Source organism: Pongo pygmaeus, chromosome X, assembly GCF_028885625.2.
Source record: "Pongo pygmaeus isolate AG05252 chromosome X, NHGRI_mPonPyg2-v2.0_pri, whole genome shotgun sequence".
Taxonomy (NCBI): domain Eukaryota; kingdom Metazoa; phylum Chordata; class Mammalia; order Primates; family Hominidae; genus Pongo; species Pongo pygmaeus.
Genome location: NC_072396.2, coordinates 158370216 through 158394829, shown reverse-complemented (window position 1 = coordinate 158394829; position 24614 = coordinate 158370216). Strand labels below are relative to the sequence as shown.

The window sequence follows — 24614 nt, the reverse complement described above, 5'->3', positions numbered from 1 at the left end:
GATGTGTTCATGTCCTAATCTCTGCCCCCTTTAGTGTGACCTTATTTGGAGAAAGGGTCTTTGAAGATGTAATTACATTAAAGATCTTGAGACAGGATCATCCTGGATTACCGCGGTGTGCCCTAAATCCATTGACAAGTGTCCTTAGGAGAGACGCAGAGTGGAGGCACACAGTGGCAGGACGAGGCCACTTGAAGACTGAGGCCGGGATTGCAGCGATGCAGCCACAACCCAGGGAAGTCCGGGGCCACCAGTGGCTGGAAAAGGCGAGGGAGGGGTCTTCTGGCTCTTCAACAGTAAGAAAGTAAATTTCTGGTGTTTTAAGCCACCTGGTTTGTGGTGCCTTTCCCTCCCTCCCTCCCTCCCTCCCTCCCTTCCTTCCTTCCCTCCTTTCTTCCTTCCCTCCCTCCCTCCTTCCCTCCCTCCCTCTCTCCCTTCCTTCCTCTCTTTTTCTCTCCCTCTCTCCTTTCTTTTTTTCTTTCTTTTTTCTTTTTTTTTGACGGAGTCTTGCTCTGTCGCCCAGGCTGGAATGCAATGGCGCGATCTCAGCTCACTGCAACCTCTGCCTCCCGGGTTCAAGGGATTCTTCTGCCTCAGCCTCCTGAGTAGCTGGGACTTACAGGCATGCACCACCACACCCGGCTAATTTTTGCATTTTTAGTAGAGAGGGGTTTTTGCCATGTTGCCTAGGCTGGTCTCAAACTCCTGACCTAAAGTGATTCTCTGGCCTTGGCCTCCCAAAGTTCTGGGATTACAGGCGTGAGTCATCCCATCCGGCCCAGTTTGTGGCACTTTGTTACGGCAGGAAACCAACACAGGAAACGAACCCACTGCCTCAGGGCCATTGCACTGGCTGTGTCTCCACCCGGACTACATTGCTTCTGACATCCACCTCAGCTGGGTCTCTGCTCTAGTGTCCCCTTCCCCAAGAGAGACCCTGTCTGACCACTGCCTCGCTTCTACCCACACAGCAGGTGGCCCTCCACTCACACTGTCTCTCCTTCCTCTTGGTGTATGTCCCTTCATTGGGAAAAAGGCCAGCTCTGTGAGGGCAGGACTTGGTCTTGCTCACTGCTCCCCAGCACCAGCCCAGGGGCTGGCATGGAGCAGTACCCCAGCGTGAATTCACTGAATGAGAAGATGGAAGGAGGCTCTTTTCATCTTCATCACAACAGGGAGCTGTGGGTCCCCTCCATCTGTTTTTTTTTTGTTTGTTTGTTTGTTTGTTTTTTTGAGATGGAGTCTCACACTGTTTCCCAGGCTGGAGTGCAGTGGCATGATCTTGGCTCACTGAAACCTCCGTCTCCTGGGTTCAAGCGATTCTCCTGCCTCAACTTCCCAAGTAGCTGGGACTACAGGCATGCGCCACCACACCCGGCTAATTTTTGTATTTTTAGTAGAAACGGGGTTTCACCATGTTGCAGGCTAGTCTTGAACTCCCGACCTCAGGCAATTCACATGCCTCAGCCTCCCAAAGTGCTGGGATTACACACGTGAGCCACCACATCTGGCCCCCTCAGTCTTACAGAAAGGAAACGAAGGTGCATGGCATCCGGAGTGAGCAATTGTGGGTAAGGGATGGAAGAAAGTGCAGGTGGCAGGGCTCCAAGGCCCACAACCCCAGCGCTCCTGAGAGTCTCACCAGCTGAGAACCTAGATGGTGCAGGGGCGGGGAGGGGGATGACCAAATGCTTTCCCAATTCCAAGGCAGGATTTAACCTTTGGCTTCTTTCCTTTTGTACAATCTTTTCCAGAAAATCAAATGATTTTTATGTTTGGTTATGGCCAACTTATGGAATCATCCCCCCAAATGGGCAAAGTCAGGAAAATGGTAAAGGCGACCGGATTCCCTCTAGTTTGGGGGCAGACTTCACACAGCTGCTCTCCCTGGTTGGCTGGAGTGAGCAGCAATGCTGGAGTCCCGGAACTTGGGCACGAATCTGTCGCTGCTTCCTAGTGTTGAGTCTCCAGACAATTCCTTCCCATCTCTAAGCGTCAGTTTTCACATCTGTAAATGGTAGTCAGGCTGCTGGCCAGTGGGAGGGGCTTGAGCAAGGCTGGCCTCCTCTCCCTCACCCCCAGCCTCCCAGGGTTCAGGCATAAAGAGCTGAGGGCCCTCGGGTTGATATCTAGGTGTGGGCAGGGCTGCGCTCCCTCCAGAGGCTCTAGGGAAGGGTCCTTCTGCCTCTTGCAGCTTCTGATGGCCCCAGGTGTTCCTTGGCTCGTGGCCTCATCACTTCTATCCCTTTCTCTGTCTTCACATGGCCTTCTCCCTGTGTGTCTTTAATTATTAATAGATTAATGTCCTTTGCATGGCATTCTCCTCTCTTTGTAAGGACAGCAGCCATATTGGATTAAGGGTGCGCCCTACTCCTGTGTGACCTTATTTTAAATATTTACATCGACAATGACCCTACTTCCAAATATGATCACATTCTGAGGTACTGGGGGTTAGGACTTCAACCTACCTTTTTGGGGGATACAATTTGACTCATAACACCACCCAATCTGCATCCTAACCTTTTTCTCTGGGAATAAGACCCCAACTTTGTTCAAGGCATCAGTGGGCTCAGCCCCAGGTGATAGGTCATGAAAATCCATCCCATTCCCAACTTTCTCAGCCTCTCTTGAGGTTAAGGGTGGCCACATGATCCAGTTCTGGCTCCTGAGATCTAAGTGGAAGTCTGCCAGGCAAGTTTCTAGGAAAACTGTTGCTTCCTTGATAAAAGAGGACAGAGTGTCTGTCTCTGCCCCCTCCTCCTTCTGTCTAATGCATGTGTGATGGCTGGAGCTTCAGCAGCCATTTTGTGATTATGCAGCAACGCCAAGCAAATCAGAAAGATGCTGGGTACTGCCAAAAGCTCTGCTGCTGAACCGATGCCAGAAAGCTACCCCAGAGTCCTTAGGTGAGAAAACAAAGCGTCTAATTCTTTAATCCACCATAGTCAGGTTTTCTACTACTTGTGGCCACTTTCCTCACTGATATACTGTGTTTCTTCCTGCATCCCATTCCCATAACCGGAGGAGACCCTGTGATCTGAGTGTTCAGTCACTGCAGTCAAGCTGCTCTCCTTCTCACCTGTGCTTTCCTCTTTCCTCCTTTGTCCTTCTCTACCTCCTCTCACCTTGTTCTCATGTAACCAGCTAGAATACATTATATAGTATGTGAGGAATATTTTCATTGAAAAAAATGAAAAAAATTTAATTCTTACTTTCTTATTTTGATTTGATTTGAGCTCTCACAGTTCTGGAGGCTAAAAGTCTAACGTCAGGGTGCCAGCAGATCTGGTTCTTGGTGAGGTTCTGTCAGAAGCCCTTTCCAGAAAATGGTACTTAAAAAATCCTGGAGCCTGGGCAACATAATGAGACCTCATCTCTATAAAAAAAAATTTAAAAATTAGCCAGGTGGCCGGGCAAGGTGGCTCACGCCTGTAATCCCAGAACTTTGGGAGGCTGAGGCAGGTGGATCACATCAGGTCGGGAGTTTGAGACCAGCCTGAGCAATGTGGTGAAATCCCGTCTCTACTAAAAATACAAAATTAGCCGGGTGTGGTGGCAGGCACCTGTAGTCCCAGCTACACGGGAGGCTGAGGCAGGAGAATTGCTTGAACCCAAGAGGTGGAGGTTGCAATGAGCCAAGATCGCGCCACTGCACTCCAGCCTGGGTGACAGAGCGAGACTCATCTAAAAAAAAAAAAAAAAATTAGCCAGATGTGGTGACACATGCCTGTAGTCCCAGCTACTTAAGAGGTGAAGGTGGAGGCAGGAGGATCGCTTGAGTCCAGGAGGGCAAGATTGCAGTGAGCCATGACTAAACCACTGCACTCCAGTCTAGGCAACAGAGCAAGACTCTATCTCAAAAAAAAAAAAAAAAATTGGACACAGCTAAAAAATCTTGGACACACGGACACACATAATATAAAACACAACTCTGGGTTGGGCACGGTGGCTCACACCTGTAATCCCAGCACTTTGGGAGGCTGAGGTGGGCAGGTCACAAGGTCAGGAGATCGAGACCAACCTGGCTAACATGGTGAAACCCCATCTCTACTTAAAAAAAAAAAAAAAAAATACAAAAATTAGCTGGACATGGCAGTGCGTGCCTGTAATCCCAGCTACTCGGGAGGCTGAGGCAGGAGAATTGCTTGAACCTGGGAGGTGGAGGTTACAGTGAGCCGAGATTGCACCACTGTACTCCAGCCTGGTGACAAAGCTAGACTCTGTCAAAAAGAAAAACAAAACAAAACAAGACAAACAAACAAACAAAAAAACCTCTGGCCAGGCGTGGTGGCTCACTTCTTTAATCCCAGCACTCTGGGAAGCTAAGGTGGGCAGATCACCTGAGGCCAGGAGTTTGAGACCAGCCTGGCCAACATGGCAAAACACCGTCTCTACTAAAAATACAAAAATTAGCTGGATGTGGTGGCAGGCACCTGTAATCCCAGCTACTCAGGAGGCTGAGGCATGAGAATCGCTTGAACCCAGGAGGTGGAGGTTGCAGTGAGCCAAGATCGCACCACTGCACTCCAGCCTGAGGGATAGAGCGAGACTCTGTTTCCAAAACAAACAAACACACAAAGAAACAAACAAACGGACAAAGAAACAAAAAATAGCTCTGTCTTATATTATGGTCAAGGCTGCTGTCAAATATGGGCTGGGCTAAACAAAAACATCATAGGAACAAAAAAAACACCTAATTCTGTCATACTCATCCTCATATCGCAGCACACAGTTAAATGTTCAGTCTATATCTGTTAGATAAATGAAGGACTAAATGAGAATGCAGGGTTACTAGGAATGGTTGAAACAATACCGTAAACTCAATAACCATATGTAGGGATCTACTAATTATTTAATCCACTCTAGTAGGTTCTCTAGCAACCCATATCCAAGGTCTAAACATTGAAACTACAACCCATTGTTGAGAGAAATTAAAGAAGGCTCCCAACATGGAGAGATACATCATGTTCATAGATGGAAAGGCTTAATATTGTTAAAGATATCAATCCTCCCTCAAATGGTTTATAGATTCAATGCAATCCAATCAAAACCCCAGTAGCCTTTTTCCCCCCGTAGAAATTGGCAAGGTATTCTAAAACTCATGTGAAATGTGACAAACTTTGAAAAGACAAAACAATTTTGAAAATAAAGAACAGCATTGGAGAACTCACATTACCTGATTTCAAGACGTGTTACAAAGCTACAGTAGTCAAGAGAGTGTGGCATTGGCATTGAGATAGACATTGTCTCAGTTTGCTTGGGCTGCTATAACAAAATACCACAGACTGGGTGGCTTAAACAACAGACATTTATTTCTCACAGTTCTGGAGGCCAAAAGTCTAACGTCAAGGTGTCAGCAGATTTGGTTCTTGGTAACAGTTCTCTTTGGCTTGGACACAGCTGCTTTCTTGCTGTATCCTCACACACAGTGGAGAAAGGAAGCTCTAGTGTCTCTTCCTCTTGTTGTTGGGAACCAATCCCATCATGAGAGTCCCACCCTCATGACCTCATCTAAACCTAATCAGCTCCCAAAGGCCCCAACTCCTAATGCCATGTGATATGGTTTGGCTGTGTTCCTACCCAAATCTCATCTTGAATTGTGGCTCCCACAATTTCCATGTGTCCTATGAGGGACCCAGTGGGAGGTAATTGAATCATGGGGGTGGGTCTTTCCTGTGCTGTTCTCGTGATAGTAAGTCTCACAAGATCTGATGGTTTTATAATGGGCAGTTCCCCTGCACAAGTTCTCTCTTCCCTGCCACCATGTAAGATGTGACTTTGCTCCTCCTTGCCTCCCACCATGATTGTGAGGCCTCCCTCACCACGTGGCCCTGTGAGTCAATTAAACTTTTTTCTTTATAAGTTACCCAGTCTCGATATGTCTTTATTAGCAGCGTGAAAATGGATTAATACACCATCCCACTGGGGATCAGGGCTTCCACATATGAATTTTCAGGGGGCACAAACATTCAGTCCATAGTGCTGACTGATGAGGTACCATGAAGAGTCCAGAAGTAGACTCACACACATGTGGCCAACTGATTTTCCACAAAGGGGCTAAGGTAACTCAACTGGAGAAAAGATAATCTTTTCAACAAATGGTGCTAGAAAAACTGGATATCCATATATAAAAAAATGAATTGTGAATTTGCCTCACACCACACACAAAATGGATCATAGACCTAAATATAAGAGCTAAGATTATACAACTTCTATAAGGAAACAGGTCTATGTTTTTATAAGAAGACACTGGATAAAGACTTAGTGACTCGAGTTTTGCAAAGATTTCTTAACTATGACACAAAAAGCACAAACTATAAAATTTAAAAGTCCATACCTTAGACTCCATCAACATAACGCAACTTCTGCTCTTTAAAATGCACTGTTATGCAAATGGAAAGGCAAGCCAGAGTTTGGAAGAAAAATATTGCAAAATACATATCTGACAAAGGACTTGTGTCTAGAGTTCTTACAACTTAATAAGAAGACAAACAACCTCATTTAAAAATGGGCAAAAGACTTGAACAGATACTTCCTCAAAGAAGACATATGAATGGCCAATGGACACATGAAAAGATGCTCAACATCATTAGTTATCAGGGAAATGCAAATCAAAACCACAATGAAATACCACCCCACACCCACTGGGATGGCTATAATGAAAAGGCAGACAATAACAAGTGTTAGCATATTAGTCTGTTCTTGCATTACTATGAAGAAATACCTGAGATTGGGTAATTTATAAAGAAAAGATGTTTAATTGGCTCATGGTTTTTCAGGCTGTACAGGAAGCATGGCAGCATCTGCTTCTGGGGAAGCCTCAGGGGCTTTTACTCATGGTGGAACGCAAAGCAGGAGCAGGCACATCACGCTGCCAGAGCAGGAGCAAGAGAGAGAAGGGGGAAGTGCCACACGCCTTTAAAGGACCATCTCTTGGGAGAACTCAATCACTATCATGAGGACAACACCAAGAGGATGGTACTAAACCATTCATGAGAACCCTGTCCCCATGATCCAGTAACCTCCCACCAGGCCCCACCTCCAACATTGGAGATTACAATTCAACATGAGATTTGGGCGGGGTCACAGATCCAAACTATATCAGTTGGTGAGGATATGGAGAAATTAAAATGCTTGTACACTGCTAGTAGGAACATAAGATGGTGCAGCTGCTATGGAAAAGCTTGGCAGTTCCTCACACAGTTGAACACAGAGTTACCACATGACCCAACAATTCCACTCCTAGCCGTATATCCAAGAGAAATGAAAACATATGTCCACGCAGAAACTGGTACACAAATGTTCACAGCAGCTTTATTTGTCATGGCCAAAACCTGGTAACAACCCAAATGTCCATCAACAGGTATTCAACAGGTATTGTGGTCCACCCATACAATGGGATCCTACCAACAATAAAAAAAATGAAGTACTGATATGCACAAAAACACCTGATGAGAAAATAATTGTGCTGAGTGAAAGAGGCCAGACATACACTGTATGAGTCCATTTCTATGGAATTCTAGAAAATGGAAATTAATCTACAGTGACAGCAAGCCAAGCAGTGGCGGTGGGGATGGGGGACAGTGAGGAGCAGGAAAGAGGGGTTGCTGGAGGCGCAAGGCCACTTCTGGGAGTGGCGGATCAATTCACTGTCTCGATTATGGGGGAGGTTTCGTGGGTGTCCACACATGCCAAAAACCCTCCAACTGTACACTTTAAAGACGTGCAGTTTCTTGTATGCCCATTATACCTTCATAATGCTGTCAAAGAAAGATTAAACAATCATTGACCTTCAGGTCTGCAGCAGGCCTCCATTTCCCACATGAATATTCCCCGGCAGTGGAGAAGGCTCTAGTTTGGCCTTCGTGAACACAAAAGGAGGGCACTGCGCTCCTCTCAAAAGTCCAAGGCCTTCAATTAAAGGTATATAAGAATCTGCAGAGCAGCTGTCCAGAACTCCTGGAGGACCCGTTTTGCGAAGACAGTGATAGATGCACTGGGGCTGGCATCAGATGGAACCAGCTGCGAGTCCCATGGCAAGTGGGAGCCCCTGAGACACGTGGCTGGGGCCCTTGTGTCAAAGACGTCCCCTCTCATGTTGCCTCAGCCTCATCATGCCCCCAGCCCAACACCTCATGGGCATCACAACCATCGAGATGACTACAGTTATAAAATTTGTGGTGGTCAGTGTGTAAATTCAAACCCTGTGGTAGTCATAATTTATATTAACTTCCCTTTGTCATTCTTAGGATAATTCTTTCATGTTTTGGAAAATTGCTCCTCATCAGGAGCCTGTTAGAGCCCAGACTTTTGTATATGGCATCCCAGACTCTCCACACTCTGGTTCTAACTGACCCTTTAGCCCATACATGTCCTACCGAAACCTCTCTGCCCTTCTAAGCTTCCCTGAACACACCTCATACTTTCCCTTCTTCCCTGCCTGTCCCAACCCAAGCAGTTCCCAGCCAAGGACTCCCTTCCTTTCCCTCTACCTCCACTTCCTGTCTCCAGAGCTGCCGTTGCAACTACCCTGGCAAGTGTGGGAGCTGCCATGTTGCCTGAAGTCTGGGAACAGAAGCGACTGGAAAGAACACACAGCTGTGTTCTCAGGAGACTGATGTGGCACTTTGCTGGGAAACACAGGGGACCAGGTCCAGCCTCCCTTCCCTCTGGTCTCAGAGTCACAGCGTCTGAGTGGCCTCGAGTGGCTGCCTGTGGTCCCAGTCAGAGGAGCCTGCACCCCTGGGCTGACCCGAGGCAGCTCACCCACGAGGCCTTTCTGTCTTACCTTCACAGGGACTCCCCAAGGAACACCCAAAGCCCAGCTCTGGCCATTCCCCACAATCTCAGGCTTACAGCCTTTCCTGTAACCTTGAACCCAAGGTCTATCCATGTAGTTTAAACCCTCAGAATAGGCTCTCTACACTAGAGGGCTCATTTCCAGGCCGATACTCATAGATCTTCGTTATTTGCAACCAAAGTAAACGGGACAATTCCATTTCACAACGAATCCAGCCAGGACAAGTTACTAGTTACATGGGGACACTGCCAGAGCATTTATGTGGCTCTTGAAGCATTCACAGTTTCAAAGGGCAAAAGCCCAAAGGCAAAGGGGTCCCAGGTTGGCATCCAGGAAAGTTCTTGGGTGGCGGGGTGGAGGAAGCCTTGGAAAACAGGCAAGACTTTCCCCATAGTTTAAGCTTTTACATTCTAGCTGTCCATCACAAAGCAAGCGTGGGCTATACCCTCCCAGTTCCCCACACAGCAAGAGGGAGGGAGCCCAATTTCAAGGCACCATTGAAGGAAAAACACAAATGTCCTTTTCGAACATTCTGACTTTGATTCCATGTGAAACCCGTTCAGCTCACGTGGCATACTTAACTGCCACACCCAAAAGAAAATGATAGCAATGACCACCTTGCAGTGAGAATGTCATTAAGGGGAGCTAAATTAGACTAAGCAATGATAGAAGGCTGCACTATTTTAAATGCCATTTATCTAAGTAAGCACTGGGGACCTTGGAACTTTTCCCGGCACTCCAAAGTCACAGTGCAAGTGCCCAGCATCTCTCCTGGCAACTCCACTTCCTGCTGAAAACTCCTGTACCTTGTCCTGCCTGTATCTAGTCAGTCTTGGGTAGGTCCCGAGGTGAAAAAAAAAAGGAGCTTCCGTTAAAAACAGAGTTCACTTATGCATCAGAACCAACGGCATGACAAGACACTAAGGAGTCGACTCTTCTTTAGTGAAAGCTGGCTACTGTCTGGCTTGTAGGAACGAAATCATTTACCTCCTAGAACAACGGAAATGGCTATCAGAGTGCATGGATCTGTTTCTTTCCTGGTTCAGTTGAATAAAGTAAGACTAGAGCCCAGTTGCATGGCCTCCTGCCACAGGCACCTACTCTGCATGAGGATTGCGTTCCTGGACCCATGCCAGCCCTTACAAAGACTGTCTGCACAGCAGAAAAACCCAGACTTCCCAATGGCCTCATCAGGGACTTCAAATACACCATTCCTAATACTTCTTTTTCTGGAAAACCCAGAGTCGTAGATGCTTCGGATTGCCTGGAGGCAAGTCTGGAGCCGACGATGGTCCCAAGCCTGAGTCTCAGGTGCTAGGAGTGCAAGACCCATTTCACTCATGCTTACTGATTACCAGCACCGGGCTTGGCATCAAGGACATGGGGACAGGCATGACACACACTTGTGGGCTTATGAGACCGGCTTGCAGACAAGAACGCAATCACAGGATGGGGGATAGGGACCCACTGAAGGAGGCTACAGTGTAAGTGCAACTTACAAGAACTCTAGAAGTTTTCATAAAACTATATATATTGTGTGTGTATGTGTGTGTGTGTGTGTAACATTTCTGGAGTTGTCCTAGTGACTGGCACTCCAAGCAGCATTCTCTGAGGGAATCCTGTATGTTCGGGTCTTCCCACACTCTCTTGATAGGAGCCAGCTGTCTTTGAACCTCCTCCCTCCACCACGCCTACCACCCACCTGCCCTCAGGCCTTGTGGATGACAAACCCCCTCTCCCCTGGGAGGGGACAGGGCTGGAAGGAGGTGGCCGCTGACCAGGACGCTGGGCTGAGAGCACCAAGGGGCAGAGCTCCTGAGCCCAGCTCTGGGGACAGCGCTGGGGAACTAGGATAAGTCCCGCCAGCAGCTGCTTCTGCCAGCCCCGAGACTTTTCCTTGAGAATTCCCCTTGGCTTTCAGTAAAGTGCCATTTGAAGGGTCTGCCCTGTTTCTGCAGGGCTACGGGGAAGAGGGGTGGACTGCATCGTTGTAGGGAGAAGAGGGGCCAGGCTTGCCACCACACTCATCTGGGGGCAGGCCTGGGGTGGCCCCCTTTCTCCTGCCTGAGGTCTTCTCAGAGGGCTGGGGGGGGACTCTTATTTAGGGAGTGAATCCCTGATACTCTGATATGGCAAAATCTCTATTTTCAATGTACATTACCCCTGAATACAAAAACAATCAAAGCAACGGAACGTCCAATATTCTACAAAATGTCACGCAAAAGACATTCGATGAAAGATTCGTTCCTGGGCTTGCTCTGTTGCCTAAGTGCAAATTCCTAACCCGTCTGGCTTTCCTCCTAATCGTCACCAGCCGCAAGAGAGGCTGCCTGATGGGGAGGAGCAGGTAAGTGCGAAGCTTTAGGCACTGGTGGTGGGGTGGGGCAGGGGGACAGGGGACAGAGAGGCCAGGGTGGCCTTTGCTAGTGGGGTCTGGGGAGCAGAAGGCAGTGGGCGGGCAGGGGGGAAAGCAAAGCCAGCAGGGTGGCTACTACGAACGTCCAGTTGTGAGTGACCTGAAGGGTCTTATCCTCTCTGCAGGGCCTGGGCTAGCCATTCCTAGAACCACTGGTGCTCAGGGATGATGGGGCCTGGGCGCTGCTCCTCCTCCCAGAAGCAGCTGGGGGCACCCAGACAAGGCGGGAGTTTTCCGGCACAGCCCCCCATCCTATGCCAACATTCAGGGAGCCTCTTGCCTCTGTGCTAACTTTAGCGCCTCCCCCACCTGCAATATAAGCGCTTAAAGGATTAAAGTGCTTTCAGTATCTTCTACTTGGGAACACTAACAACTCTTAGGGCAAGGGGAACGACCCCCAGGGAGGAAATGCACCACTCTTCTGTAACTCAAAGCCAGCGTGCCCCCGCTGGCTGGCCTTACTGGCCTCATGCGGCCTCCTCCCTACCCGCAGCAGGCGATTCTGATGCAAATCCGAGGGATGGTTCATGCATCCCCTCCACACACGCCTGTGCACACACGATAGTACCTGTGGCTCAGGGGCGAGTGGCCCAGGTGCCGTCTCTATGACTCAGTTGCAAGGCCCAGGACTCAGGAGGGAGTAGAGGGCCTCCATTCCCAGCCCACACTGCCGTTGATGGAGGAGCCAGGGCAGGCGGCAGTCCTCGGCTCTGAGTCCTTCCTGCGTTTCTCAGCCTCAGGGTGAGGCTCTGCCTGGGGTCTTCTGATGGGCAAAGAGGTCAGGGCTGTGGCCGCAATCGAGGCCCTGGGAGGGCAGTCTTCCCACCTGAAGGGGGCTGAGCCTCGACGTCCCTAGGAAGGCCCCCCACGCAGACCGGCCGCGCCCTGGGTGCGCTGGCGGGGAGTCAGCGGCGGCTGGGCCTGGAAGGCCTGGCGGCCGCGCTCGGCCGCGGGGGGCTGGTGGCCACCACCGTGCTCCCAGGGCCGGCGCTCCCAGGGCCCGCTCGCCGTCGCGCCGTCTCCGCCTTCGCAGGGCGCCTGGCGCCGTGCACTGCCTGGTGCTTGAATAGGTTGGCGCGCCGGCCGAAAGCCTTGCCGCAGTCGCTGCACTCGTAGGGCTTCTCACCGCTGTGCACGCGCCGGTGCTGGCTGAGGCCCGAACGGCCACGGAAGGCCTTGCCGCACTCGCGGCACGCGAAGGGCCGCTCGCCGCTGTGGCTGCGCTGGTGGTGGATGAGCTGCGAGACGCCCTTGAAGGCCTTGGCGCACTGGCCGCAGGCGTAGGGCTTCTCGCCGCGGTGCGTGCGCTGGTGCTCGATGAGGTTGGAGCTGCGGCTGAAGGCCTTGCCGCACTCTGGGCACGCGTAGGGCCGCTCGCCGCTGTGCACGCGCGCGTGCTCCAGGAGCGCGAAGCTGCGGCGGAACAGTTTGCCGCAGTCGCCGCAGGCGAAGGGCCGCTCGCCGCTGTGGATGACCTGGTGCTTGATGAGGTTGGAGCTGCGCGTGAAGGTCTTGCTGCACTCGGGGCAGGCGTAGGGCTTCTCGCCGCTGTGGATGCGCTGGTGCTCCAGGAGCGCGAAGCTGCGGCGAAACAGCTTGCCGCACTCGGGGCACGCGTAAGGCTTCTCGCCACTGTGGATGATGCGGTGCTTGATGAGGTTGGAGCTGCGGCTGAAGGCCTTCCCGCACTGCTGGCACAGGTACCGCTTCTCCGCGCCTTTGGGGCCCTGCGGCCCCGCAGCCGAGCTCTGCCCCAAGCCCTGGGCACCTCTCTGGAGCACAGACGACCTCGCCGCCTGCCCCTCCTTGCCACCTTGTGGATCGGGCCCGGGGAGTTGTCGTCCAGAATGCTTCTGCGTTGAAGTCGACGTCTTGCTCTGTGTTCTGTCACCTGGAAAGACAGAGCACCAGGCAGTGTCACCCTCATGCCAAGTCAGAGAGATGAACGAGCAGGAGGTGAGAACATGGGATGGAGCAAGGTGACCACAGAACAGAAAGCCATCACACAGGCAGACAGGAGAGATGAAGGGGCGGGAGGATGGGCTGGAGATAGCGGGGCTGCTGTGATACCTGGGGATTGACATCTGCCTCCAAAGAGGATTTCCCACCCAAAGCGGCCGGGTACCCTCCCCCCGCCCCCTTTGCCACTGCTATTCCTTTTCCCCCCGACGGGGAGCTGGTTGAGCACCTCTCACTCACCTGTGTGCAATCCTGCCGTGGCCCAGGTTCTGGGGATGTCTGCTACCCAGGGTCCTTCCCCTCGTTCCAATTGGGAGATCAGGTGAGGCTTGGAGAAGGAAAATCCTGGGCGTGGAATATGAAGCAGGTCAGGACCACTATGGCTAAGGGCAGGGTCGCTCCTGAACTCAGGTAATTCTCAATATCTTCAGGTAACAGAGAATAAAGAACTCTCTAAAAGGCACTACTGGGAAGGCTCAGAGAAAGGGCCAAGTCCCTCTACGAGGGCAACGGCTCCTGCGCGCCCAGGACCAGGTGGGCACTGAGATCTTCAGTAGCTGGCGATTTGGGCCATGAGGACAACTGTGCTTGTCACCTGGCCTGCAGGGAGGCTGAGAAGCTCATGAGAAATCGGGGATGTGTGTGGGCACCCTGAGGGACAGAAGAAGGGCTTGCAAGCCCCAGGGACTATTGGGAGGCCAACAGCCATGTGTCCCAAAAGCTGAATTGCCCTGTTTCATCATCCAACTCCACTGAGGATCCCAGACCCCTCCCTGGAACCCCAGGTCTGCCTGGTGAGTGTCAGAAGGAATCCAGGGGATGAAGTTGCTTTCCGTCTATGGGGCTAGATTACAGAGGCAAAATCTGTGGAGTCAGATCCCCACAACCCCAAAGGCAGTAGGGTGCAATGTTGAAGACCCTCTGGATTTCCCCTCCAGCGGCGTGGGGAAATGGAGTGTTTCCATTTCCACTGGGAAGTGGAGTGTCTGAGCTTAGCTGCAGCAGCCAACCTTGCTGGGCACACTGGGAGAAAGGCCAGAGGCCCGGTCCCACTCTGTTTCACGCATGCATCTCTCATCAGCTGCGTGAGGCGGGGGCAAGTCACTGGCACCCTCAGAGGTTCTTCACCCCACCTGAAAACCTTCCTGAGTGCTCCGGCCCCCATCCATCTAGCCTGTGAATCCTGCTTTTGCCCTTTAATTGGCAAAATTGCTGCCCCTTCCGCAGTGGGTGTGCACTGGCATGGAAGGGGGAGAGCAGTGTGCTCCAAGCTGCCCCAGCTCCTCCCGGGACTTCTCAAGGCTTGAAATCCAAGTCTACACTTTGTCCTTATGTGGGACCTCCGTGGGCAATGGAAGGAAAAGATGTTGCTAAATTTTATAAAGTGGAACGAATGCAAAATGCAGCCGTCATAGAAATGAATTAAGTCTGAAAGAGTGCACATAAATATTCCAGTAGAATTTGCATCTCTCTTTTGAGTAGAAAGACCTTTAGTCGATCCACGATTTTATACACAAGATAAATCTGGTACTGAAACTTACAGGCCAACGCATTTACCTAAAACATTTACAGGTCTAGATCACTTAGCTAAAAACCATCCTACTGAGATTACTGGCATTACTGGTCTGATGGAGAAACACATTTATTCTTGGGCTCATAGCAACCAACAAACAGGAATCTCGGAAATAAACTGAGCCCAGAGACAGAGTAGGTGGGACTGGGTGTGTGTATGTCGTGGAGGGACCACTTACCCAGTGACACCAAATGGCTATAGTTCTCCAGCATCACCCGCTTGTAGAGGACCTTTTGTCTGAGGTCCAGAAGCTTCCACTCTGTCTTTGTGAAGTACACGGACACATCCTCAAAAGACACTGGCACCTAAAATAAGACATTCTTGTGGCCACAGGGGAATTCAACCCCCTGGGCCCCTGGAGGAGCTGACAGAAACAAAATGTGGGGTGGGGGGAGCCCTGGAAGGCTCAGCAGGTGGAAAGACTCAGGTTGCACGAGTTGTAAGACAGAAAAACAGGCAGCACAGCCGACAGAGGCGGGAAGCCCCGGATTGTGCGCCTCAGGAAAGGAAAACGATGCTAAGGGCAGCCTAAGCTCAGCCCAGCTGGAGAGGCCTGGGCATGAGGAGGCAGCAGACGGGGGCTGCCAGGGGGAAAGGCCAGGGAGAGGGGCCACCACTCACCTTGGGTCTCGTGGTCAGGAGAATGGCTGCCATCACCAGGGCGCAGAGGAGCTAAGGGAAATGCAAAGAGCCCCCTGTGAGCCCAGGCCAGCTTGGAGCAGCCAATCTGCGACCTGCTTGAAGACCCTGCTTAGTTTTTCTTGTGAAATAAGCACAGCGGCCACCTGTGGTGGTCTCACTCCTGCAGCTTCACCAAGGGCCCCTCACCATCAGACCTTCTGTATGGCTTCCTGGGGCGGCCGTAACAAGTACTACAAATCGGGGCCTTCAAGCAACACACATTTTTCTCTCCTGGTTCTGGAGGCCAGAAGTCCGAGATTCAGGTGCTGGCAGGCTCCCGCTCCACTGAAGCCCCTTTCTCGCCTCTTTCAGCTTCTGGTGGTTTCCAGCAATCCTTCTCGGCCCCTGTCTTCGTGTGGCCATCCTCTCTCTGTGTGTCACTGGATTAGGGCCCACCCTGCTCCTACAGTATGACCTCATCTTACCTTGATTACAGCTGCGAAGACTCCCTTTCCAAATGAGGTCACAGTCACAGATACCAGGAGTTGAGACTTCAATATGTCTTTTCGGGGGGCACCATTCAAACCCAGGACACTTTCTGCAACTGAGCTGCCATGCCCACTTCCATACTGGCGCTTGCCTGACCAGGCTTTCGAGGGAGCTCGTTCCTTCTTTCCTTTCTTTTCTTCTTTTGCTGCTTTTCTTAGCTCTCTCCCCATGTGGCCAGCGTCCCCTGACCCCAACTTTCCAGCCATTCCTGGAAGCTCCACTGCCAATCCCCTTCCCTCAGGTTGGGATTCTTAAGGAAACTCCAAATGCACATGCACGACCTCCCTTTGAAAAATTAAGAGAAGAGAGGTGAGGGCAGTGCAGAATCAAGGGGGACCTACAGTAGTGGGGGTGCTCTCTGAAGGGGTGACATTCAGGCAGAGAGCTGGAGGCTGCAAGTGGCAAAGAGAGTAGCCAGCCAACGGCACAGCACATACCCTGGCCCTCAGATGGTCCTGCATTTGGCATTCGTGGTGCTGAAAATTAGGGAACAGGCGCAGAGGATGACGCCATGTGGGACCTTGGAGGGACAGTAGGAAGTTGAGTTTCAGGCTAAGAGTAGGGAACATGAAATTGACAAAGTGGACAAAATTCACCTCGGCCTCAGGACTTCTCCACATCAGTTCTCAATGCCAGATGGCAGTCAGTGCTGTGGGTTGGATATCTGAGTCTCCAAACGTCACGTTGCAATTTGATCCCCAATGTTGGAGGTGGGGCCTCATGGGAGTTGTTTGGGTCATGGGGGTGAGTCCCTCATGAACAGATTAATGCCCTCCCTCAGGGGTGAGTGAGTCCTTGCTCTGTGAGAGCTGGTTGTTACAAAGAGCCTGGCTCCTCCCATCATCTTGTGCCCCCTCTGGCCACGTGATCTCTGCACATGCCGTGCGCCACCAGCTCCCCTTCGACTCCTACCCTGAATGGAAGCAGCTTGAGGCTCTCACTAGATGCAGACGCCCAGTCTTGAACTTTCCACCCAGCAAAATCCTGAGCTAAAGAAACCTTTTCTCTTTATAAATTACCCAGCCTCTGGTATTCCTGTACAGCAACACAGGAGGACTAAGACAGGGGGGTAAAAGATTGTTCCTTTCTCAGCACACGCCCCCACCAGCTACTTCCTGGTTTCTCTGCTTCTCTGCCTGGGATTTCCGTTTTGTTGGTCTCCAAGCTTTTATTGATGTTCCAATGGGTGACTACAGTTTGTTTGTGCCAACAACGCCACAGGAGAGAGGGAGAGGGGACAGGGTCCCAGGAGCATAGAGAAGGACAGCCATAGTATTTGCCTGGCATTTAAATTGCTCCAAAGTCCCTTATCATCCATGATGACCTGCCAGCCAACATTAGTCCAAGATACATAAGCTGATGTTCTGAATCCCTGAAGGTGGAATGGATGCTAAACCACTAGGTTAAAGACTTGAGAGAGAAAGGGGTATCACATATCAAAATGCCATCCTGTGATTATTTGAGGGCTGCGAGAGAGTAATGTAACTTAGCAGTGGGACATAGGGTGGGACAGTCCTGCTGCCAGGATGCAGTAGGAAGGTATCCTACCAAAGCCATATGACTGGATTTGAACGCAGCCTTGGCACTCAATGTCCAGTGTCCAGAGGCCCTTGGGAATAGATGACACCACAAGGAAGCAACCTGCCCGACCCAGAAAGTGGGCTGTTCCATAGAGCAACGGGTCCAGTATCCTCTGCAAATCAGTGTCATGGGGGGGAGAAAGGAGACTGGGGAGAGAGGCTGTTCTAGATGAAAAGAGATTTAAGGGGCCCAACACCCAACTGCAAGAGGGGTCGTCAATGAGACGCTGGCGTAAATGAGAGAGTCATCAAAGGGATTAGGGATCATTGGGAGGGGGTGACTATGGGGTGGCCCTCGGAAGAAAGTAGGGGATCATTACTGCTCGTGTGTTGGATGGATAGTGGCACTGGGTCATGGAAGAAAATGTCCCTTTTAAAGAAATGCATATTGAAGCATTTGGGGGAGGGACTGGAATGCAACTTACTTTAAAACCTTTCACAAAGAGAAAGAGAGAAAAGCTAACACAAAAAAGGCAAGATGGTGATTAAAAAGAAAAAAAACTATGGAAAATAGACTGGTGGCTTGTCAATGAGTTAAACATAGTTATCATATGACCTGGCAGTTCCACTTCTGGGTATATACCCCCAAAGAATTGAAAACAGGTGGTTCACACAAACCCTTGTGCACCCGTGTTCACAGCAGCATTAATCACTACAGCCGAAAGGTGGAAGAAGCCCAGATGTCCATCGATGGATGGATGGACCAACACCATGAGCCTATATATACAATGGAAAAGTATTTGGCCATAGAAAGAAAGGAAATTCTGACACATGCTACCATGTGGATGAACCCTGAGGACACTGCTCAGTGAAAGAAGCCAGATGCAGACTTGAAAGGTCACATATTGTATGATTCCATTTTGTGATGTTAATCACATTTCCCAAGAGCCGTCTTGACCTAGTTTTGAAATAGTGGCTAAAACCTGTCATCACTATGCCCTTCGAGGGCAGTTTGCTAAGTCCCCACTCCCACCACTTTTCTTACAATTTCCCTCTCTCTGGGGCCACCAAACATACACTCCAACGGCCCCTGCCTCATTGGGCCCCCACACTCTGGGGCCAGGCACCAGACAAGTAGGGACAGCCCCTATGCCCTGGAGCCTGAAAACTTATGCAACTCAATCAATCCAAAGGAAGCCGGAGAAACCTAGCCACCCGCCTCTGCTGGCCCCTTCCGGCCCCAGCTGCTGTTTCCCTGTCCCTGGGTCTAACCCCTGTGTGGCCCTGCCTGGCAGCCTTCTCTCGTTCAGAGCTATACAGAACAAAAAGCTGTGCCTTTCATCTATCTCAGGGTCCTGTCATCCAAAGAACCTTTAACTCTCATAAAACATGTCTGTCCAGAACAGGTAAATCCATCATGTCAGAAGGCAGATTGGTGGGTGCCTGGGGCTGGGGGGATGGGGAGTGACTGCTAATGGGTCTACAGGTTTCCTTATGGGGCGATGAGAATGTTCTGGAGCCAGATAGAGGTGGTGACTGCATAACATGGTGAATGTACTACATGGCCTCTGAATTGTTCTCTTTAAAATGGTTAATTTGGCCGGGTGTGGTGGCTCACACCTGTAATCCCAGCACTTTGGGAGGCCGCGGTGGGTGGATCACTTGAGCTCAGGAGTTGGAGACCAGCCTGGCCAACATAGTGAGATTCCCATCTCTACAAAAAATACATAAAATTAGCTGGGTGTGGTGGCGCGTGTCTGTAGTCCCAGATACTTGGGAGGCTGAGGTGGGGTGATGGCTTGAACTGGGAAGGTTGAGGTTGCAGCAAGCCGTGATTGCACCACTGCACTCCAGCCTGGGCGACAGAGCTAGACTCTGTCTCAAAAAATTAATTTTTATGTTGTGTGAATCTCACCTCAATCAAAAAGGAGTGGAAAGAAATTTTCCTGTAGGTAAAATCATTCTAATGTCCGCAGGCCACACCTCATTTCATTATAACACACTGTCAGTCACTGGGAGCCCTGCAAAACTAAAGGTGCGTGGGGAGGTATTACTGATAATTTGCCAGTGCTTTCAGACTAGTATAAAATTATTGTTTTGAAAAGCAGCATAAGCTCATTTTTTTCCCTACCATAACAGTACTGAAAGTTCATTACCCATTTTGGACAAGTTGAAAGGGGGAGGAGTTATCTCTAGTCCCTCCACCCCAAGATTACTGAGGCAGGTCTGAGCCCCAAGGGAGCAGAGCACTGTTGAGTGGTGACCCCCTGAGTGAACACCCCATCGGCGGGAGTCCGCCCAGAGACGGAGACCCGCACTCAAGTGCAGCATCGGAAGACCCAGCGGAGGTGCTGGCCACACCAAGCCGTCACCCAGAGCAGTGCCTGTCCTTGAGAGCTAGTTCCCGAAAATCATCTACAATTTCAACTCCTGGAAAGAAAGACATGACAAACCCTGTGCACATAGAACTCAAATAACATCCAGGTGGGCACTACTCCGTGCATCTGAGGACAGAAGCACCTGGAAGGCGCCTGGCGGAACTAGAGAGCAGCTTCTTCCAGCTGGACCGGCAAGACCCTGTGACCTTTGGGGACCAGCAGAGCAGAGGCCAAGCAGAAGGATAATCCTGGGCTCTGAAGCCAGGCTTCCACGAGGCACAGCATTGGGCACGCAGGTGAGAATCCACCAGACCTCGGCGCCTCAGGTAAGGAGCCAGAAAGGCCCATCAACCTGGGTGACCGGTGCCACTGCCAGCCCCTCCAGGGCTGCTCCACCTCTGCGAGGGGCCTCGGACCCGGGACCCCTGCTTGTGGACCTTAGCCTATGGGTGGAACTGAGTATGCGGGGTGCTCCACGCGGGGAGGGCCGGGAAGGGGATGAGAGCAGGGCCACTGCCTGCAAGGAAGCCTGGCCAACCAAGGGGAGACCCGGCTCTAGCAGGATGCCTTAAGACGACCACTAGATGGGGAGATATTCCAAGAAAAAGAAAAAAGAACCCACACAAACAAACAACAATCAGAAAAGCATCTAGCAGTCCCACTCGGTGGGAGCAGGAATTTGGGCTTTTTCATCCACAACAAGGGACAGGCATCGCCACTTTGGTTGGGTTTCTTCCGTCCTGGGGGATCTTGCTTCTCTCAGCCCCACCAGCTTTCCTCGGCCTGAGGCCCTAGTCACCTGCTGCCCACCTGGCAGAACGGCTGGAGAAGGAAACTGGAGAAACCCAGAGCCAAGGCCCAGCCTGGGTGCTGTATGGGGCGACCGGGGCCCTCCATGCAGCCTAGCCTGAAAAAGTCCTCTGAGGAGCTTCCTTGCAGCTGGGCAGGCCTTGCCCTCTGGGGGCAGAGGCTAACCTAGCCAAAAGGGGGCCACCCAGGCTGCTCGCTGAGGGATCCTTCTAAGAGGCGGGTCGGGTCCTGTCCTTCTCTGCTCACAGTTATCCCTGGGATGCCCGTGTCACTCGGAGTAAACTCACACAACCATTCCTGACCTTGCCGAACCCTCCTCCCACCTCTGCACCTCCCTCTGCTCCTGCCACACTCTTGCTCCCTTGAGCCAGGCCACTCCTGCCTCAGGGCCTTTGTACAGGGGATTCCTTGTGCCTCGAATGCTCTTCCAAAACCATAACCACATGCCTCGCTCTTTGACCACCTTCAAGTTTTGGTAGAAATGTTGCCTTTGAAATGAGACTTATTCTAACCACACCACCTTAACTGGCAACCAGACCTCCCTTCCCCGGCTCTTACTGTCTTTTAACAGACTCTGTAATTACCAATGGAAAACATTTTCTGCTTATTGTCTGCGCTCAGCCACTAGAACGAGAACCACAGGGCAGGGCTTACTACCGCCGTGTCCCTGGCAGATCTCAAATGCTTGCTCAGGAGGTATGTGTGGGATTGAATCAGTCACAATTAGCCCTGTAGGGAAGCGCTGGGCGCCGCTTTCTGCCCAGCTCGGCTGGCTCCTTCTCTCACTCTTGCCCAGCACTTCCATTGGCCCTTCGCTTCCTCCTTGGCTTGGCTAAGCTTATGCTTTTCCGTGGCATGCCAGTCACCTGGTTAACATCCCGCACCACCGCGAGGCACCATCCCCCACCTGATACCCTCTGGAGCACAATTTTGGGCATCCTGCCCCCATCTGGAAACCCTCAGGGCCGGTGCCTGGGCAGCAGTGCCACAACCTCACAATGCCAGTCTGCCCAGCACTCTCACACCCAGAGGTGCAAAATCCAAACTCACCAGGCAGATCAGCGACAGGATGCTCTTTAGCCAGCCTCGGGACCCGTGGCTGGAAACCAATCAGGAGAGAAATTGACAAACATGGGCCGCGGCTCCCAGCGCCCAGCCCTGGATGGCTCTTCTCCCACGGCGCCCCTGGTACGGGGCGGCCCCGAGGGCTGGTCCGGCCACTCAGTGCTAGCCCGCCTCCCAGGGCGTCCCTGCTTGTCGCCGCCGCCGCAGCTCCCTCGTCCCCCTCGCCACCTGCACCCTGCCGAGACGGGCCCCTTACCCGCTTACCCGCACCCCTGCGGCCCAGCTCGGCCCTCCTACCTGGGCTCGGCGGGCGGCCGCGGCCTCCCTTCCTGCCCTGGCCGGCCGAGGCCAAGGCCACCGCCTCCTCCGAGAAGCCCTCCGAGGCCGCGTCCCCGGGAAACGCGGGCGGGGGGTGGGGGCTCCTGGGCTTGTCTCTACTTCGCCTCTGGGTACCGCTCGCGAACAGCGTCCTGAAAGGGAGTCTCAGTCTGGTGCGCCGACGACGAGCGGGCCGGGAGCGGGCGGGGCCGGGGCGGCGGCAGCGTGGGAACGGGGCGCGTGCGGGGGGGGGGCATGGAGCATGCGCGGCGCAGAGGGATGGCGGCCCGCCCCGCGCCCGCCCCACAGGGGCGTCTGGCCTGGCTCCCCACGCGCCCCGAGGCACTTCCGCTTTCTGTCTGGGTTGCTCTGAAGGCTGGGGTCGAAGTGGTCAGCGCACCGCGGTTCCTGAAGGGGACAGGGTAGGGACCCGCGTTGGCAGAACACCTCCCATGGGCTAGACCCCTGGGCATTATTACGTCCATTCATTCAGTTATTCATCTCGCTGGGGTCCCCGGGACCTCTGCAGGGCAGCTAGCACCAAGTACCCTGGCCATGGTCACTCAGTAAAGGAGTGACCCAGGATGGCAAGGATCAGAAAGCGGGGAAGAGGTGAAAGGTGACTCAGGAAGGATGGTGTGGAGACGCGAGGAGGGGAAAAAGGAGGTCAGGGAAGTGCAAGAAGCCAAGACCTGGGTGTATCTGGCTTTCCCTCAGGTTACCAGAGGGGATCGCACCTGGAGTTTGTCATTTTCCAACGGGTCATACTCCACGTGGTAGAGCAGGGATTGAAGTCCAGGGTTGGTTGGGATATTGCTCTGATGACAATTGTGAGATCTTTGACAAATAGTGACGCGTATGAAAAAGACCGTAAAAGAAAAGCAGCAGGGAAAAATCAGCCGCATCACATATCCCAGCCCCGGCCACTGGGAACTGAGCACGAGGCAGGAGCCCCCTTGGCCTCTGAACCAGAGCTCAGGGGTTTCTTTTCTTCAGAGACCCTGGGCCCTGGCCAGGAGCACTTAGCCCGCAGCAAGGAGCCCTCGGCAAGCCTGTGCTCCCAGAAGGAAAGTCGTCCATCCGGGGCCTAGGGGAAGGGCGAGGACGCTGCTCAGGGAACCTCCGGTTGCAGGGAGGAGGGCCCCCAGGGGGCCCAGTGCAGGGACAGCTTCGGAGCCCCTTTCCCGAAGCAGAGGCAGGGAGGCTCCCGGTGGCCCTCGGCTGTGTGTCCTGGTGCCCAAGCTTGTCCCTTCACCGGGGCTCTGGCTGGGCAGGCTGGGGCCTGGGCTGTTGAGATGTTGTGGGGTGACTGGTTGGTGCCCCCTGAAAGATATGTCCATATCTTAACACCCAGGCCCTGTCAACAGGGCCTTATATGCAAAAAAAGGGTGTCTGCAGATGTCATTAAATTGAGGATGTGGAGATGAGAGCAACCTAGATGATCCAGGGGGCCCCAAATCCAAGGACAGTTTCCTTAGAAGAGACAGGAGAGAGAGACACAGAAAAGGCCATGTGGAGGCGAAGGTGGGGAGTGCCCAGGGCCCCCAGAAGCTGGAAGAGGTGGGAGGATCCTCCCCCAGAGCCACCGGAGGAAACGCCTGATTCTGGACTCCAGCCTCCAGAACTGGGAGAGTCAATTCCTGTTGGCTGAAGCCAAGCGGTTTGTGGTCATTTGCTGCGGCAGCCCAGGCCACTCCGACACGACGGAATAGGCTGAGCCCAGAGTCCTCCTGGGCCATGGAGGTGGGGGGCGGGGGGACCTTTGCACCCGCATCATCCAGTAACCTGGTGGGGACTGGGGCGACCTTGGGAAGGCAGCTCTTGTTGTCCTTGGCTCATTTCCAGAGAGTGTGAGCGGCCAACCTTCATAGAGGCTGGGGAGTGTGTGCCTCGGGCAGGGGAAGGGGGCCCCTGGGAGTGCACCCCACTTGCCCCTGGGAGTGCAAGAGAAAGGGCCATGTGCACTGGGCTGCGGGTCCCGCACAAGCCTAGAAATGGGGGAGCAGGGGCCACCGTGTGCACCATTGCCTGCACTGTGTGTACGGACACATTGGTGGTGGAGGCGGCAGCACGGTCAGTTGAAGAGCACGACGCCTAGAGCAAGTGACGACGACATTGACAAGCCCACGATCCTGTCGGGAGATCAATCTCCCTTCCAGCATGTTTTCAGTTTTTTACTGTAAAGAATTGCAAACACACGCCCAACCTAGAGAGGATGACAGGGAGCACTGGCCCCGCCGGCGGTCCTCACACGGCCCTCCCTCCTCCTCTCCACTCCCCTTATTGCGGCCCTAAGGCCTGGGGCCTCCTGAGAGAGGTATCTCCATCCCTGCTTTAGGCAGGGGCAGGGGCTCCCGGGCAGCAAACCCGGATTCAGAACCTGGGGAAGAAGAGTTGGGGTCTGGAAGTGGGGAGGTCCCCTCTCCTCCCTGGGTTCCCACCACGCCTAGCCCTCTCACAGTCCGGCTGGCCTGGCTGCTCCCCAGCTCTGGTCTCCCATTCTCCCCTTGTCCTAGGCTGGCCCAGGACGGGCAGGTGAGGTAGCCGGGGGACAGGGGAGTGGGCGCTTTCCCACAGCTGTGGTGCTGCCCACTGTGCCGTGGGC

General features: G+C 52.7%; 2 protein-coding genes across 4 annotated transcripts in view; one reads left to right on the top strand and one right to left on the bottom strand.

Annotated features, from left to right (window-relative positions):
* Window positions 1-7289: 7289 nt before the first annotated feature.
* On the bottom strand, window positions 7290-22113 carry ZFP92 (ZFP92 zinc finger protein). Of its 2 annotated transcripts, XM_054472822.2 has the most exons (6): window positions 21989-22113; window positions 15855-16203; window positions 15370-15420; window positions 14927-15053; window positions 13416-13520; window positions 7290-13107 (listed from the first exon to the last, which is right to left on the bottom strand). In XM_054472822.2, exons 2-6 carry the CDS (start codon window positions 16122-16124, stop codon window positions 12122-12124), a joined length of 1539 nt encoding a protein of 512 aa, XP_054328797.1. In that variant the 5' UTR covers window positions 16125-16203; window positions 21989-22113; the 3' UTR covers window positions 7290-12121. The 2 variants fall into 2 exon arrangements, with proteins under 2 accessions (XP_054328797.1, XP_054328798.1); XM_054472823.2 differs by lacking the exon at window positions 15855-16203.
* The window catches only part of LOC129025200 (paraneoplastic antigen Ma6E), a 19652-nt gene continuing 14727 nt past the window's right edge, over window positions 19690-24614 (top strand). Inside the window, exon 1 of one of the 2 annotated variants that reach the window (XM_054472826.2) lies at window positions 19690-20112. The gene's annotated coding sequence lies outside the window, so the exon portion shown is untranslated. Of the gene's footprint in view, window positions 20143-24614 lie in introns of both variants that reach the window. The other variant, XM_054472825.2, reaches the window with a different exon arrangement.